The following is a 17,338-nucleotide window of genomic DNA, read 5'->3' on the forward strand; positions in this document are numbered from 1 at the left end:
AGACACTGGAGAAAGAAGAGAAGAGAACAATCCTTCAAGCTAAAAATACACAGGGCTGTGTTATTTTAGTCTATTTGGCCTCATTTTTCCACAGGGTTGTCTGACATGCTGCCTAGAGACACATTTACAGACTTCAGGAGTAATGAATGACATGGGTCTCTCTAAGTGCTACAGGGCCCTCGTGCTTTCCTCTGTGGAATCTTAAGACAACATGGCTAAAACACTTTATACCATAAAACTTTCCTCTTCAGGTCTTGCAATTTTATTTACAATTCTGTAACACACACACACTTGCTACCTTTTAATATAAAAAGTATATATATTCATTTTAAAAAGTTAAAATATAAAAGTACACAAAATAAAGAGTGACTTTAAACTTTCCTCTTCAAGGGGAGGCACAGACATCAACTTCGTGAAAGGTCAGGACTCGTGGCCCAGGCACGGGGTCACAGGAGTTGGGTTCTTCAGAGACTTTCGGAACTTGCTCTGAAGGAAAACCCTCGGTACACACAGGCCTTCTTTTTTATTCACCGTCTCACGAAACACATACTCGTTCACCTCTTCTTCGTAACCTGTGTCCATAAAGAGCCGTGCCAGGAAATCTAGAAGACAAGCAGATCGACAGCGCTCGCAGTCTGGACTCCACTGCACCGCTGAGCAGTGGTGAGGGGGGCGGGAGGCTGAGACAGGGCATCCTTAATGGAAGGAGAACCTCAACACTAAAAGGTAAAGAAGGTTTTGTTCTGGAAAGTTAACAAACTCCTACTTCTCCCTGTCAAACAAAAACGCCCAAATAAACAATAAGCAAAAAAGTTTAAGAACAACCTGGAGTACGTCCTCCTTGCCCTACTGTGATTCCCCAAGGACAAGAGTCTGAGTAAAAAGAAACACAATTCCAGACTGGCTGTACTCATGCAAAGTGCGTGTGTGCTCAATTTGTTTACATCAAGCACCTCATCTATGCTAACATGAAGGAGGAAAATCAGTGACCAAACTGGGGAGGAAAAAAATCATCTGATAGTGACATACCCTAAGGAAAAGTTAATCCAAGTAATACATCACTACACATTGAGTGGAACAAACAGAATGGCTGCCTAGCAAAAACAAAGACTCTTATCGAGGGCATTACTCCAAAGAATGTGCTCTGAAGCATTTTGCAGATATTATTGCATCTTCTCATTTATAATTGGTTTAATCAGATTTCATGAATCCAAAACATTAAAACAAATTTTTAATTTTCACCGTACATTTTTAATGGTTTTGTAGTTTTAATGGTAATCACTCATTTTTAGCTTTAAGAGAATATTTCACTTCAAGAAATACAAATGTTGTAAAAATTAGAGCTTAAGAAGGTAATTATCTTATGGTTCAGATTACAGGCATACCTCAGAGATATTGTGGGTTCGGTCCCAGACCACCACAATAAAGGTAAATATTGCAATAAAGCGAGCCACACGAATTTTCTGGTTTCTCAGTGCATATGAAGTTATGTTTACAGTATACTGTAGTCTATTAAGTGTGCAGTAGCACTGTGTCTAAAAAAACAATGTGTATACCTTAATTTAAAAATACTGTATTGCTAAAAATTGCTAACCATCATGTGAGCCTATAGTGAGTCTTAGTAGTAACGTCAAAGATCACTGATCACAGATCACCATAGGAAATATAATAATTTATAATAGTTCAAAATATTGCGAGAATTACCAAAATCTGACATAGAGGCATGAAGTGAGCAAATGCTGTGGGAAAAATGGTGCCAATAGATTTGTTCGACACAGGGTTGTCAGAAACATCCCATTTACGAAAAATGCAATATCCACGAAGCACAATAAAACGAGGTATACCTGTATTTAACAGGCTTAAAACTAACGTTCAAAATACCTAAAAGAGGGCTTCCCTGGTGGCGCAGTGGTTTAGAGTCCGCCTGCCGATGCAGGGGACACAGGTTCGTGCCCTGGTCCGGGAAGATCCCACATGCCGCAGAGCGGCTGGGCCCGTGAGCCATGGTCGCTGAGTCTGCGCGTCCGAAGCCTGTGCTCCACAACGGGAGAGGCCACGACAGTGAGAGGCCCGCGTACCAAAAAAAAAAACTACCTAAAAGACTAAAATCATGTTCGGTGTTTGGATGGTTTTAAAATCATGTTCGGTGTTTGGATGGTTTTCTTATCAAAAATGACCTTTTAAAGACCCCTCTATAGCAAATTTGTGTAAAAAGTTTCAATCACTTTTTTCCTTAAAGATTTTTCTTGATGTGGACCATTTTTGAAATCTTTATTGATTTGTTACAATATTGCTTGTTTTTTGTTTTGATGTTTTGGCCTCGAGGCATGTGGGGTCTTAGCTCCCCAACCAGGGATCGAACCTGCACCCTCTGCATTGAAAGATAAAGTCTTAACCACTGGACCACCAGGGAAGTCCCTCAATCAGTTTTATAGAAAAAGGTTTCTTACCTTTGTGAGACTCAAGTAATCTCAAGGCACTACCCTGTCCTATTTGCTTTATGCCTGAGTGAACGAAGTGAAGATTCTGGTTTGCTCTCCCCTCTTTCCAGCGCAGCTCCTGGCGTCATCCACATGGCGGCGCATCAGAGCCTGTCCACTGATCCGGCTCACTAACTGGACACGGTCACCAGAGGCGGCCCGTGAGCTCACAGCCAGGGCTGGTAAGTGGTGCACGTGAGCGGGCTTGTTCTGGGACCTTGTGCTTGTAAGGGGGGTACAGTCACCCCCACTCCAACTGGTACCACAGTGACAATGCAATCAAGGAAACAGCAGTCAAGACAGATTCCAGCAATCTTACCATCAGTGAAAAAATATGATCTGGTTCCATCTTGTCTAACATAAAAGTTTTCTGCAAGTTTGCTGCCGGCTTTAAACCTAAGCATGGCATGATCATACAGCCCATAGTCGCGAAACAAGACACTTTTGCCTGGTTTTAATACCTATGAAACAAAACAGGCTGCACGTAATTCAGGGACCCAGTCAAACAGAGCTTACTATAAAATAAAACCTGATTAATTTAGGGATTAAAATAACTTGCATTTGTGACAGTTATGAAAGGGGCCAGACTGCAATACCCATACTATGAAGGAAAAGGGCCTGATAAGCAAAGGTGTGCTAAGACTTGGCAGTGTCCTGTGCACTGGAGGGGTACTTCCTGAGCACTAATGAGAGCTCTGTGGAAGGTCCAGTGTCACACAATTAAAGTGTTAAAGGTATCAGAAGAAACAATCATACCCTCACTAAAACACGTTCTCCCACCATTTTATTAGCCATCTCCTAATCCATGACCCTGCAGTCAAATTGTTTCTTTAAAAAAATACTATGTCATTTTCACTTTTTACTGATCTTTTGGGCTTCCTCATCCTGAGTCTCAGCTCTGGTCTCCCACGCTACAATTCTGTATGGCTTGCCCACCACGCTAACAGTGACGGCCCTCTATAGCTTACCAGACATTTTCTCACTGGGTCTTCACACAATTCTGGGAGGAAGGAAGGAAGAAGTGTGATTATCCTCTGTGAGACAAGGAAACTGGTAGCAGAAGAGGGAAGTGATTTGCCCACAATCATACAAAAGCTACTAAGGAGGGGGGGCAGGACTCAAGCTGGGGTTAAAGGCATCACACTGCAGGATCAGGGATGTTTGTTAGCCCTGGGCAGAGTAGGGGCGGGGGGTGTCATTCCAATTCTGTCCTCACTACTGACAAGACAAGAGAGGCTGTGAGGGCAGGGGTAACTTGAGTATTCTTCCCACACTGCTGCACTTCTTGATTTGAAGCGAAGCAACCTCACGCTAGTGCAGTGTGTAGAGAAGGGACCAGTGTCAGGCTCCGGTGGGAGTCCCTCACTACAGCCTTTCAGAAATAGCTGTCACAGAGCAGATGTCTCAAAAATTGGAAGGTAAAATCCGCCGCGAGTGGTATAACTGCCCCTCTCTTACACAGCAAATAGCCATATGCTTTTCAGAATGAAAAGAAAGTGGTACTCGCTGTGACACTTGCTTTTTATGCGGGGATTCTTTCAAACTGCGTAACTTTACCAAATAAGAGTGGACTTCAAAAGGGGGCATTGATTTTATTAAATATATTCTGCCCCATCACATCAACAAGATGATTTTTAAGACATGACATGTAGCACCTTTTACAGATTTTTGATGTAACCTGATGTTTCCTCTTCCTGAATAGAATAGGAAAGGTTGCCCCTAATACTTCCAAGTGTGCTGCAGATTTTCTCATTTAGCAAATTCTTTTTTTTTGGCCATGCCCCATGGCTTGTGGGATCTTAGTTCCCCATCCAGGGAGCGAACCCACGCCCTCGGAACTGAAAGCACGGAGTCCTAACCACTGGACTGCCAGGGAATTCCATCATTTAGCGAATTCTTATCAACGCTAGCATGCATTTAAAATATTGTCAGTAAAGTGCCTCTTCGATAAAAACATTCATACCTTGGTCAGAAATGCTAAATTTTAAAATGTGAATAATTGAGAAGGAAAAAGTCTGAAAATTTTAGTCTGTGTGAGAAAGAAATCATTCTTAATTTCAGAGGGAAGGAAAGCCTGCATGGGACCCTTGCTCAGGAATTTGGGAAATCCTGGTCCATATCCCAGCTCTTCTGTTAACTGGTTGAATGACCATGGACAACATTGCATCCCTCTGAATGTATTTTCTCGTCCGTAAGACAGTAATTATGGTATAACACCTCCTTTGATGGCGGGGCTGTACAGCCACCGGCTTTCCTCACCCTCTCAACAGCTCCAGGAAGAAAGCAGGTGAGGTCGACCAGACCCACTCCATGTTGAGTGAGGCTCAGAGTACAAGTGACTCGCCTGGGCTTTCAAGGCAAGTCAGTGGCACAGGAAAACCAAAATCTCGTCTTCTGATGACAAATTTGGTCTATTTTTATTTTACCGTTCTATTCCAAAACTGAGGGAATTCAACTTTAAGGCTGCCTTTCAGTGTAAAATTATGTGGTTTTAAAATTTCTCAGGTGTTAACATCCTAGAGTAATTATCTCTACCGTACAATAGTTTATTACTGTAGCTGATCAAGCAAGACTGCAGAGCTGCCCAAAGGGTGCCTGATTGTCAGAGGCTGAGAGCTCGCTTCTTCCAGTAATTTCCTGATGAAGCACATGGTCTCAAATTAATGAACCAGTGACTGACTATGCATGACAGCATCACACTGCTGCCGTGAACTCATTCCAGGTCAGCTGAAAAAGGATTTCTATTGGGGGGTAAAAACAGGAAGACTGCTGAAATGGAATTTGTTACTATAAGAAAGGGGCCAGGTATGGACTGGGACAGCTCAAGTTAACTTTTCTTTTAATATAACACTTCATTATATACTAAATATAGATAACATGCTGTATGTTTCCATTTAAATCAAGAATAGGCATATCCTCATTAATACCCGGCTCTGTCAGACTTAACTTTATTAATCTAATTGTGTCTCATTATGGTTTTATTTTCCATTTCCTGGGTTATTGAGGTTATCTTTTCATATGTTAACTATCTGTGTGTTCTCTTCTGTAACATGACTGTTTGCTCATTTTTCTATTGTCATTCTTACTGTTACTCAGGAATTCCTTATACATTCTGGATAGTAGGCCGACCAGGGATCGAAGCCATGCCCCCTACAGTGGAAGCTCGGAATCTTAACCACTAGACCGCCAAGGAAGTCCCTCAGTTGAGTAGATTTTAAGTTACTTTTCCCACCTTGTCTTTTCAATTTCTTTGTATTATACTGTCTTTTGAAGAACAGAAACTCTTAATTTTTTTACCATCATCTTTATGCATAGAATGTTTCTGAATCTTTGAGAAAATTTTCCCTACTCTGAAGTCAAAGATTTTCTCCTATATTTTCTTCTGAAAGGCTTAAACTTTTGTCTTTTCCATTTGTCTTTAAATCCACCTGGAATGACTCTTGTATAGGATGTGAAGTAGGAATACAATTTTGGTTTTCTCTCACATGGCCTACCAACAGTCCCAGAATCATTTGCTGAGCAGTCCTTTTCCCAGGGATCTTCAATGTCACCTCTATCAACTATCAAATTTCCATATATATATGGATCTGCTTTTAAGCTATCACATTCCATTTGTCAATTTGTCTGTCCCTCTGCCAATACCACTGTGTCTTAATAATTGTAGTTGTAACAAGCCTTTATATCTGGTAGGGTATAAATCTCCCCATTGCCTTCTTCTTCAAGAGTGTTTTGACTCTTTGTTCCTTCATGTAAATTTAAAATCAGCTGTCAATTTCCTCAAAAAAAAAAAAAAGTCTACCAAAAAACTCAAAATCAAACAAAGAAGTAAAACAAAACACGTAACATGAAGTGGAAAAGTAAGATTGCACAATGCATGTTATTCTTTTTTAAGTGTACAGTTCTGTGGCACTGAGTACATTCATCTTACACTTACGTAATTCTGTTAATATTTTCTCATTAGACAATCATATTATCTGCAAATAATGAGTTCTGTTTCTTTCTCATTCTAAAATCCTTTATTCCTTTTTCTGGTCTTTTCCAGCTGACTAGGACCTCCAGTATAATGATGGATAGAACATTGACAGTGGGCACTCTCGTCCCCAGCAAAGTTCCAGACACTCCTTACTCTGCCCCTATTACCTCCTACTCCTTCCTAATCCCCAAAACCCTCCATCAAATCACGGTATCCTGAACGTCCCCTTCATTCTTGTGCTAACAAAAACCTGACTGTCCCCTGAGGACGCAGTTTTCCCTGCAACCTCTCAAGTCAGGCTGTGTTTTCTCCCATGGTCCTTGTATCACTAGGCATGGGAATGGGTCTGGGGTTCTCCTTGCCCCACTGCTACTTTCTGTGCATTCCCCTTTCTCCTCCCCAAGCCTCATGTCTGAATCTCCTGTCATCAGATCATATCACCCACTATCCCTTATTGTTAGTCATCTATTAGTTCCAGGGTCATTTCCCTCCATTTCATGATGAATGCATCTCCTGGTTTATGCTTTTATCCTCATACTACTCCATTCTTAATTCCCATCAATTTCAACACGCACATGGATTATGCTTCCAAATATGCTGGCCTCAATGATTTGAGCTCCTCTCTTCCGAAGATCTCGTCCTCCACCCTACCTTAATCACTCGCTCCCACAGTAATGTCCTAAGTTCTTGTCAACACTGTAAAGTATAACCCCTTCATACTCTCAATGTCACACAAGTAACTCTCCGACCACCCCCTCCACCATTTTTCCAGCTCTTTCTCTAACTCCCCATCTTTCATAAACCTTCACCTTCACCTGAGTCATCAAATCAGGGATCCTCCCATCGGTCCCCTCTTCCCTCTTTACCTGGCTTAAGTCCCATGCCTATCTGTGGATATACGCTGGCTTCTCATCTGTTCATATGCCAGGGCAGGGAAAGGAGAGGTAAGGAGGAAAAAACCTTACAAAACCTCACAAGCAGAGGGCTAAAACCATCTGAATTTTTTAAAAAATTGTTTTCAGTGAGAATAGTTATTCCCTAACAGGTTTCCAGCGTCTTGAAATTTCTACCTCGCTACTCTTTTAAAACATCACGAACCAGGGTTAAATTTTAATGTACAGCTCTACATATACAGAGGCTCTCAGCTAATGTCCACTTCCTCAGCTTGCTGGACACTTTCCATTCTCTCTGTAAACTGACTGAAGCCACGAGACTCTGTCAATCGAGACAGCACGTGAGCCTCAGAGGGAAGGTAAGTGAAAAGATCAGGACATCTAACCCTAAAGTGCAGGCTCCCAATTACTAACCTTGTAAATGTTTTGTAAGACAAGGTGCATTTTATCAGGGTGAACCGCAGAGAGCACAAATATCAACATGACAACATCCACAGACTCCGGGGGCACGTGTTCCAGAAGGTCATCTTTAGTCAGATCACACTGGAATACCTTGCATCGTTCTGTGTCATATAAAGGATTTTGCTAGAGAGGAGAAAAACACAAAATAATTTTTACACCACATCCACGTTGATACATGGAGAAAAACACAGCATCAAAAGGAGATCCTACTTCTACGTGTACACTGCTGCACAGAAATCAATGATCACTTTGTAACTGGGTAAAACAGTAATGAACCATTTGCACATTAAAGCATGTAATGTTCAATACTGCTACAACAGACAAGATTTCATTTTAACAAATCATTTTTTTCCTTTTAAAAAAATTTTATTTTATATTGGAGTATATTTGATTAACAATGTTGTTAGTTTCAGGTGTACAGCAGAGTGATTCAGTTATACATATACATGTACCTATTCTTTTTCAAATTCTTTTCCCATTTAGGTTATTACAGAGTATTGAGCAGAGTTCCCTGTGCTATACAGCAGGTCCTTGTTGGTTACCTGTTTTATATATATTAACCAATCATTTTTAACTGTGTACACAGTCTATCACATATTCCAAACTGAGCATTTTAGAAGCTTGTAACTCCAGAGGGATGATAATCCAAAACCAGCCTCTGCTCCCTTAACCCTATAAGAAGTCCTTCCAGCTTCCTTTATTGAGATGCTCCCACAGTTTTTCTGGGTATATTTTCCCTTGATGCAGCAAGCTAATAAAACCTAACTTTTTTTTTTTTTTTTTTTTAACTACACATGTGTTCCCGGTACATTTTGGTTCATTGTTTCAACACATGTATAAGAGCATTATGGAAAAAAATATCAAACTTTTCTTTAATGTAAATAAGGACTTTAATAAATTGAGAGATATACAAAGTTATTGGATGGGAAGGTTCAATGTTGAAAAGATGTCAGTTCTACCTATAACTCCTCTTATAAATCCAATGCAATCTCAACTGAATCTCCACGGATTTCTAGAAACTTGACAAGGTAAATTTTATTCATCTGGAAGTGAAAATCTTTAAGAATAGCCAAGATGATTTTTTTTTTTTTTTGATAGTGGCCATCCTAATGGCTGTGAGGTGATATCACATTGTGGGGTTTTGTTTTTTTGTTTGTTTTTAATTTATTTATTTAATTAATTTATTTTTTTTGGCTGTGTTGGGTCTTCATTGCTGTGCATGGGCTTTCTCTAGTTGCAGTGAGCAGGGGCTACTCTTCGTTGCGGTGCGCAGGCTTCTCATTGTGGTGGCTTCTCTTGTTGCAGAGTAAGGGCTCTAGGCGCGTGGACTTCAGTAGTTGCAGCATGCAGCCTCAGTAGTTGTGGCTCGCGGGCTCTAGAGCACAGGCTCAGTAGTTGTGGCGCACGGGCTTAGCTGCTCTGCGGCATGTGGGATCTTCCCAGACCAGGGCTTGAACCTGTGTCCCCTGCATTGGCAGGTGGATTCTTAACCACTGTGCCAACAGGGAAGCCTGCCAAGACGATTTTTAAATGAAGAACAATGGAAGAGGAGGCACACTACTGGACATCAAAACACATTACAAAATGAAGTACTAAAACAGTGTGGTTTGAGAATGGGGACAAATAGATCACTGAGACAGAACAGAGTCCCCAAACAGACCCATGTATAAAGAGGGATCAGTAGTGTATATGACAGAAGAGAGATGACAAAAATGACAATTAGATTTAAAAAAAGGTAGATAATAGGGACTTCCCTGGTGGCGCAGTGGTTAAGAATCCACCTGCCAATGCAGGGGACACAGGTTCAAGCCCTGGTCTGGGAAGATGCCACAGGCTGCGGAGCAACTAAACTCGTGCACCAAAACTACTGAGACTGTGCTCTAGACTCCACAAGCCATAGCTACTGAGCCCACGTGCCACAACTACTGAAGCCCGCGCGCCTAGAGCCCGTACTCCGCAACAAGAGAAGCCAGTGCAATGAGAAGCCTGTGCACCGCAACAAAGAGTAGCCCCCTCTCTCCACAACTAGAGAAAGCCTGCGCACAGCAACAAAGACCCAATGTGGCCAAAAATAAATTTAAAAAAAAAAGGAGATAATACAGGTGACAATTATCAGGAATGGAAAACGAATTTCTCACTCAATTCACTGTTTGAACAGCTAGCTCTATCCACTTGTGTTGGAGGACAGCAGACCGCTTGGAGTAATAAAAGACTTGCAGCTCCAGTGCAGAGATGTAGAGAGGTGGAAAGATGTAGCTCCCATCCTTATGGGAAACAAGCTGGACAGACAGCAACTTTATGTGAACCCATGAAAGAACAGAGGTCAAAGAACCACCAGCCATCCCCAAATCTGGAGAGGGACATGTGCCTTCAGGGAGACGCAGGACCCAAGCGTTTGCTTACCTGAGGCAGTAGCCTTCAGCCTGGAAAGAGAAAATTAGAAATGTGACAAACAGCTGAAGCCACTGGGATGTTCCCACCCTTTGCAGGTGTTTCCACCAAGGACATCACCAGGCTCTCACAGAGACAATGGTGCTCTTTCTGGTGCCGGACTTTCTCACCTCCTTTAAGGGAGGAAAGGTTTAACCTGCAGGGGAAAAGTCATCTGAGGCCTGTATCCTTAGGGCACTGGTGGAGTACTACTACCACTGGGGGAGGGCCCTACTCTTCCCAGACCTAGTCTTAATCTGCAGAGAGAATGGCCTCAAGACCACAGAGGATGACAGAGGCGGGGAAGCGATGGGAGAGAAAAGCTCTATTCCTGGAGAAGCAGAAACACTTGTGAGCGCCACACCCCTAAGACACAGGTCCATTATGCAGTTCAAAAACTGAAAATCAGAACATTAGAGAACAGTCTCTTTCCCCACATACTACCAACAAATCTCCAGTAATAACAACAGTGGATTGCTGGGAAAGCTGCAAGAGACAGACTCTTCATGGTGAACAGCACAAAGGGAAGACCCAAAGCCAAGAGGAGCAACAAAAACAAAGTCACCAGAGGAGTTTGAAGTCTCTGAGGCCAATAGCAACAACAAACCTCACAGGTAACTATAGCAACAAGAGACTTCAAATAGAGCCCAACTCCTGTCTAGATTATTACATATCCTTATTACCTCAGTATCCACTGCCCTATATAACATACCCGGCTTTCAACAAAAAAGAGCAAGGCGTACCAAAAGGCAAGAAAAAATATGGTCTGAAGAGACAATCAATCATGAGAACCAGACTCAAATATGACACAGACGTTGGAACTACAGGTTTGGACATTTAAAATAACTGTGATTAACATATTAAAGGCTCTAAAGGAAAAGGTAGACAACATGCAAGATCAGATAGGTAATTTCACAGAGAGATAGAAACTACAAAACCAATCAACTGGAAATGCTAAAAACAAAAAACTTAGTTACAGAAATGAAGAATGCTTTTGACAGACTCATCAATAGGAATGCCTACTGCCTAAAGAGGAACCAGTGAACTTGATGATAGGACAATAAATTACACAAACTGAAGAAAGGGAAAAAAAGTTAAAAACAAACAAAAACAGCATCCAAGAGCTGTGAGACAATACAAATGGTATAACATACAAGTAACTGGAATCCTAGAAAGAGAAGAGGAAACAGAGCTGAAGAAATACTTGAAGATATAATGGCCAAACTTTTTCCAGATTGATTAAAAACCATAACCAAAATTTAAAAAAGCATATCTATGTGATTACAGAACTTATAAACAAGACATAAAACCTTCATACCTTAAAAGGAAAAGATTATCAGATTGGTTCAAGATGGCAGAGTAGAAGGACGTGCACTCACTCCCTCTTGCGAGAGCACCGGAATCACAACTAGCTGCTGAACAATCATCGACAGAAAATATTTGAAGAGATTAGAGTCGAAAACTTCCCTAACATGAGAAAGGAAATAGCCACCCAAATCCAGGAAGGGCAGAGAGTCCCAGGCAGGATAAACCCAAGGAGAAACACACCGAGACACAGAGTAATCAAATTGACAAAAATTAAAGACAAAGAAAAATTATTGAAAGCAACAAGGGAAAAAAGACAAATAACATACAAGGGAACTCCCACAAGGTTAACAGCTGATTTCTCAGTAACTCTACAAGCCAGAAGGGAGTGGCATGATATATTTAAAGTGATCAAAGGGAAGAACCTACAACCAAGATTACTCTACCCAGCAAGGATCTCATTCAGATTTGACGGAGAAATCAAAAGCTTTACAAACAAGCAAAAGCTAAGAGAATTCAGCACCACCAAACCAGCTCTACAACAAATGCTAAAGGAACTTCTCTAAGTGGGAAACACAAGAGAAGAAAAAGACCTACAACCAATAACAATTAAGAAAATGGTAATAGGAACATATATACCGATAATTACCTTAAACGTGAATGGATTAAATGCTCCAACCAAAAGACACAGGCTCGCTGAATGGATACAAAAACAAGACCTATATATACGCTGTCTACAAGAGACCCACTTGAGACCTAGGGACACATACTGACTGAAAGTGAGGGGATGGAAAAAGATATGCCATGCAAATGGAAATCAAAAGAAAGCTGGAGTAGCAATACTCATATCAGATAAAATAGACTTTAAAATAAAGAATGTTACAAGAGACAAGGAAGGACACTACATAATGATGAAGGGATCGATCCAAGAAGAAGATATAACAATTATAAATATATATGCACCCAACACAGGAGCACCTCAATACATAAGGCAACTGCTAACAGCTATAAAAGAGGAAATTGACAGTAACACAATAATAGTGGGGGACTTTAACACCTCACTTACACCAATGGACAGATCATCCAAACAGAAAACTAATAAGGAAACACAGGCTTTAAATGACATAACAGACCAGATAGATTTAATTGATATTTATAGGACATTCCATCCAAAAACAGCAGATTACACTTTCTTCTCAAGTGCACATGGAACATTCTCCAGGATAGATCACATCCTGGGTCACAGATCAAGCAGGGGATGTGGGCTTGATCCCTGGTCAGGGAACTAAGATCCCACATGCCGTGGGGCAACTAAGCCCACAGACCAAAACTACCACGCCCGAGCACCACAACTAGAGAGCCCGCACACCGCAACTACTGAGCCTGTGTGCTCTGGAGCCTGCGCACCACAACTACAGAGAAGCCTGTTCACTGCAACGAAGAGCCCGCATGCCACAACTAAGACGTGACACAGCCAAACATAAATAAATAAATAAATTGGAGACAGTACTTTTTGCCCATAAGATTGGAAGATATAAAGAAGACTGATGTCAAATGTTAAGGGCATAGAGGAAAAAATATCTTTATACTATTGGTGAAATTATAAATTGGTATAATTTTCTGGATGGAAGCCTGGCATTATCTACTTAAATTTCAACATGTATCTTTTCTCCAAGGAATTCTATTCTATTATTCACCACAGAAATATTTTGGGGCATGTGTACAATTTTGATCACATTAACCCTACTTGTAAGAGCAAAAAATTAGAAACAATTCGAACAATTACCAACAAGGCAATTGTTACAGTATGGCATATCCCTTCTATGGAATACTACAACAGGTAAATGAAATGCAGTGGACCTACATGTACTAGGATGAAAAACTCGGCAAGATATAACATAGAGTGAAGAAAGCAGGTTATAGTACAATGTGATGACACTATTTAAAAAGTCTAATAGATGCTAAAACTGTGAAAGGTTGGTGGAAAACTACATATCTGCATGTTGCCAAAGTATCCCCCACATATCTGTTAGTGACAAAAAGAAAATACCTGTGCAACAAAGGAATTAGGTAGTTACTACCTTAACCCAGCGATCAAAACTAGCATCACTTACAGCGAGATTACACTACTGCCTCCTGATAGGATGCAGTATGAAAGAAACAACATCAGCTATTAAAGTATTTTTGCCCAAAGTATTTTTTTTTTTTTTTTTTTGCGGTACGCGGGCCTCTCACTGCTGTGCTGTGGCCTCTCCCGTTGCGGAGCACAGGCTCTGGACGCGCAGGCCCAGCGGCCATGGCTCACGGGCCCAGCCGCTCTGCGGCATGTGGGATCTTCCCAGACCGGGGCACAAACCCGCATCCCCTGCATCGGCAGGCGGACTCCCAACCACTGCGCCACCAGAGAAGCCCTGCCCAAAGTATTTTACCTGATTTAAATCTAACTTCTAGTTTACAGGAAATACAGAAACAAGTTAAACAATGATTAAAAGAAACAATCAGACCCAATTTGGCATGTGGGACCTCATTATAGAAAATGGCTTGCTCTCCGAAAATTCAATGTCAGCGGGGAAAAGGTCAAGGGGAAGGGCAGGAATGTTTTAGGCTAAGGAGATCTAAGGTACATAATAAAGTGTAAGATGTAGTCCTTAATTAAATATAGCTATTAAAGACACCTGGGACTATTGGGGGAAATCTGAATCCAGACTGGGTATTAATGACATTAGGGAATTACAGTTATTTTCGTCAGACATGATAAGTATATTGTAGTCATGTAGAAAAAGTCCTCATTTTTTTTTAAGATGTAGGCATACATATATAGGAGTGAAGCGTGTCAACATTTGTAACTTACTTTAAAACAGTTCAGCAAGTCTATAAAGCAAAAATAGCAAAATGCTGGCAATCATTAAATCTGGATACAAGGATAAGGATGTTGTTTGATATTTCTTTCTACTTTTCTGAATACTGCTATGTTTCTGTATGTATTATACATGCATGTAAACAGGAAAACTAGGTTCACAGGGATCATAGCTGGTTAGCTTCAGGGAGAGGACTGAAATTGGGCAAATGGGTGTAGAAGGCAGGTCCAACAAGTCTAGGAAAATACAACAAAACACACAGCTGGTGCACCAACCTTGACATATTCAACTGCTCTTGGAGAAAAATCACAGGCATAGGCAAAGATATTCGGATCTTCTAAAAGCGGGAATAAACAGTTCCCAACCCCACAACCAGCTTCAAGCATAGTCAATTTTTGATCTTCAAACTGAGGAAAGAGAACCCAAAGTTACAGTACACTACATCTACATAATGAAGAAAAAACTAAAAGGTCCATAACATGAGACAAGGTCTCTGCCCCCATGGAGTAGACAATTAAGTGAACTGATAACCCAAAGCCACTGATACCTCATCCAACATTGGGCAGTTTGGTGTGGAGAAAACAAAGCATAATGGTTAACAGAATAGGCTCTGAGGTTAAACCGTGTGCACTCAAATCTGGACTCCTCCCCTCGCCCCAGGTTCTATCACTGAACAAATCACTTAAACAGCTTTGTGCCTCAATTTCATCAGCAAGTGGGGATAATACTAACGCCAAACTTCACCATGTTATTATAAGGCTTAAGTTACAGAACACATGTAAAGTTCTAGAAAACGGGCATGATAAAGTGTTCATCATTATTATTATGAACCTGTCATTGAAATCATTCATCATGAATTTAATATTTACAACTTTCAGATTAGCTTTAAAAAACGCCCCCTTCTTTTCAAACTTACAAAAAAAGCATATATTTATCTACTTTTCCTTCTCTTGCCATAATACAGAAGCATGATGCTGATGGCCTGATATGTCGGTGTGAAGTGGTTGAAAGCCCCCACTGATTTCAAAATTCTGTGACTGGCCTTTGTTAGACAACAGGACTGCAGTTACAGCGTCTTTTCTCCTCTGTATTATACAACTCAGCGACTGCTAAAACTACTTGAGACAAACAGTGTATATCTAAGGTACAAAAATTTATGAAGCCTCTGAGGGGTTTCCTAAATTATCTCACACTCCCCCTGGGAATGCAGTAAAGCACCCCCTCTTCTACACATTCTAAATGAAGAACAGCTCAAATAAGGTGTAATATTAGTTTACCTCTCTACATGATCTGAGCTCCTCAAACTCTCTGGTGGTCCAGTGTCTATCTTTGAAGAAATTAGTGCTATTTCTTTTGTAAAAAAGGTCCCAGTTCTTCTGAGCCTCTTTTTCCAGTTTTTGCTGTTTATAATCAGACACTAAAGCTTGGTCTCTTGTCAGTTTCTCCTCTTCTTCAGAGCTGAGAATCCTTGCCTGAAGCCCTTTCCTTTGCAAAGCAGCCATCTCCTAAGTTGATGGTAATATATTTAACACTGCTGGAGATTCTCCATTCCTGAACAACCTGAGGAATTCAAGCGGATACTGCAGACACAGGCAGGGTTTTCTCAGATGTGGTCCCTCAGGTTGGGTCCAAGCCTCAGGCAGCATCGGGTGTTTCGCAGGAAAAAGAATGAGACTCCGGTTGGGGGGTTCTAGAACAGTTTTTTAAAGATGCTGAGTTAGTGGTCCTACAGCAGTTCTTTCACCTAACAGTTCAACTCAGCAAACGTTTACGAGGTGCTGACCTAACACAAATCCCTGCTCCGCTATTGAATAGGTCACAAAGACCAAGACACAGCCGCTGCCTTCAGAGGGCTGACATTCAGCGGCCAGGGCTCTCACGCACAGAACTGTAAGGAGGGTCACCGTTTCCAAGGACCGGAGACTCAGTGTTTTTCGGGGAAAACAGAGCTAAGCCCGGGTGGCCTGAGACTCTGAGTCTTACGAACCAGAGGTGGCGTCACTTCCCAGGGACTAAGGCCCTCGCGTCGCCGTCGGCACGCGAAGGGGAAGAAGAGACTCAGAGACGCGTGGTGTGGGGTGCCCAGAATACTCGGGATAACCCGGGCCGCCCAGCCGCGAGGGCCTGAGAGGACGGCGTGAACCTAGTCCCTCGCGCGCTGGGGCCCCGTCATCAGTTCCTAGGTTCACCTGGAGGGTGGGGCCGGGCGCGCTGAGCCCTCAGCCAGGCCAGCCTCGGAAGCAAAATTTGGGAGCCACAGCGAAATGACCCTTCGTACGGACAAACCGCCCCTGAAGGTCTCGAGTCGGGTTTCTCAGGCGGAGTCCTTCTACCCTGACACCGCCCCCACCATTTCCGCTCCGGGCCCAGAAGTCCCTCCTCGGCGCCGGAAGTTCCGGAGCCCCGCTTCCTCAGAGTCGCCCACCTTCCGGACGCGGAGGCCAGGATTTGCTTCCGGCCGCGGGTGGGTTCCGGCTCGGTTCCCCGCGCGACCCGGAGCGCTGTCCCGGGAGCGCGGCTCCCCCGGACGCCGGTACCGGCAGCTCGGGCCGCGGGCGCGCCAGGAGGGCACCGGTGCGGGCGCGAGGCCCGGGGGGGCCATGAACGGGACGGCCAACCCGCTGCTGGACCGCGAGGAGCATTGTCTGCGGCTCGGGGAGAGCTTCGAGAAGCGGCCGCGGACCTCCTTCCACACCATCCGCTGTGAGTCCGCGCCCCCACGGTCGCCCCTGGCCGCCCTTAGCCCCTCCGGTGTCCAGGGAGCCCTGCCAGCGTCAGCTCCCTTCCTCTCAGCCCGGATCCGCCGGAAACTCGGGTTTTTCCCAGCTCACTCCCAAACCAGAACTTTACTACCTTCCCACTATTCCTTTGCCTCGTGGTACCGAACTCCTATTCCGAAGACCATTGGCCCCTTTTCCTGCCGCGTCCAGCCCTCCC

At 42.8% G+C, this 17,338-nt stretch overlaps 2 protein-coding genes across 7 annotated transcripts in view; one reads left to right on the top strand and one right to left on the bottom strand.

The window, feature by feature from the left end:
- Positions 1 to 239: 239 nt before the first annotated feature.
- On the bottom strand, positions 240 to 16,911 carry METTL6 (methyltransferase 6, tRNA N3-cytidine). Of its 4 annotated transcripts, none has more exons than XM_089911173.1 (6): positions 16,827 to 16,911; positions 15,679 to 16,091; positions 14,677 to 14,808; positions 7,761 to 7,931; positions 2,800 to 2,941; positions 240 to 602 (listed from the first exon to the last, which is right to left on the bottom strand). In XM_089911173.1, the coding sequence occupies exons 2-6, from the start codon at positions 15,901 to 15,903 to the stop codon at positions 421 to 423; spliced, it is 852 nt and encodes a 283-aa protein (XP_089767299.1). In that variant the 5' UTR covers positions 15,904 to 16,091; positions 16,827 to 16,911; the 3' UTR covers positions 240 to 420. The 4 variants fall into 4 exon arrangements, with proteins under 4 accessions (XP_089767299.1, XP_022417454.1, XP_089767301.1 ...); XM_022561746.3 differs by having other exon boundaries at positions 16,591 to 16,893; XM_089911175.1 differs by adding an exon at positions 991 to 1,027 and having other exon boundaries at positions 240 to 627; positions 2,799 to 2,941; positions 15,679 to 16,893.
- The window catches only part of EAF1 (ELL associated factor 1), a 47,734-nt gene continuing 47,001 nt past the window's right edge, over positions 16,606 to 17,338 (top strand). Inside the window, exon 1 of one of the 3 annotated variants that reach the window (XM_089911171.1) lies at positions 16,606 to 17,104. In XM_089911171.1, the coding sequence (XP_089767297.1) occupies positions 16,666 to 17,104 (439 nt within the window). In that variant the 5' untranslated portion in view covers positions 16,606 to 16,665. The remainder of the gene's footprint in view (positions 17,105 to 17,338) is intronic. The other 2 variants (XM_089911172.1, XM_022561743.3) reach the window with 2 other exon arrangements.

The sequence above is a fragment of the Delphinapterus leucas genome, chromosome 4 (assembly GCF_059928025.1).
Source record: "Delphinapterus leucas isolate spDelLeu-1000000601 "Yukka" chromosome 4, BTC_Dleu_Yukka2, whole genome shotgun sequence".
NCBI classification, from domain to species: Eukaryota; Metazoa; Chordata; class Mammalia; order Artiodactyla; family Monodontidae; genus Delphinapterus; species Delphinapterus leucas.

What these genes read in the sequence shown, in the direction of transcription:
- METTL6 (XM_089911175.1), bottom strand. Translation starts at nt 15,903, where the DNA reads ATGGCTGCTTTGCAAAGGAAAGGGCTTCAGGCAAGGATTCTCAGCTCT. An exon ending in TCTTACAAAACATTTACAAG is followed by an intron (nt 2,942 to 7,760) that starts GTTAGTAATTGG and finishes TTTGTTTCATAG; the next exon opens with GTATTAAAACCAGGCAAAAG. An exon ending in TTTTTTTCCTCCCCAGTTTG is followed by an intron (nt 628 to 990) that starts GTCACTGATTTT and finishes CCAGACTGCGAG; the next exon opens with CGCTGTCGATCTGCTTGTCT.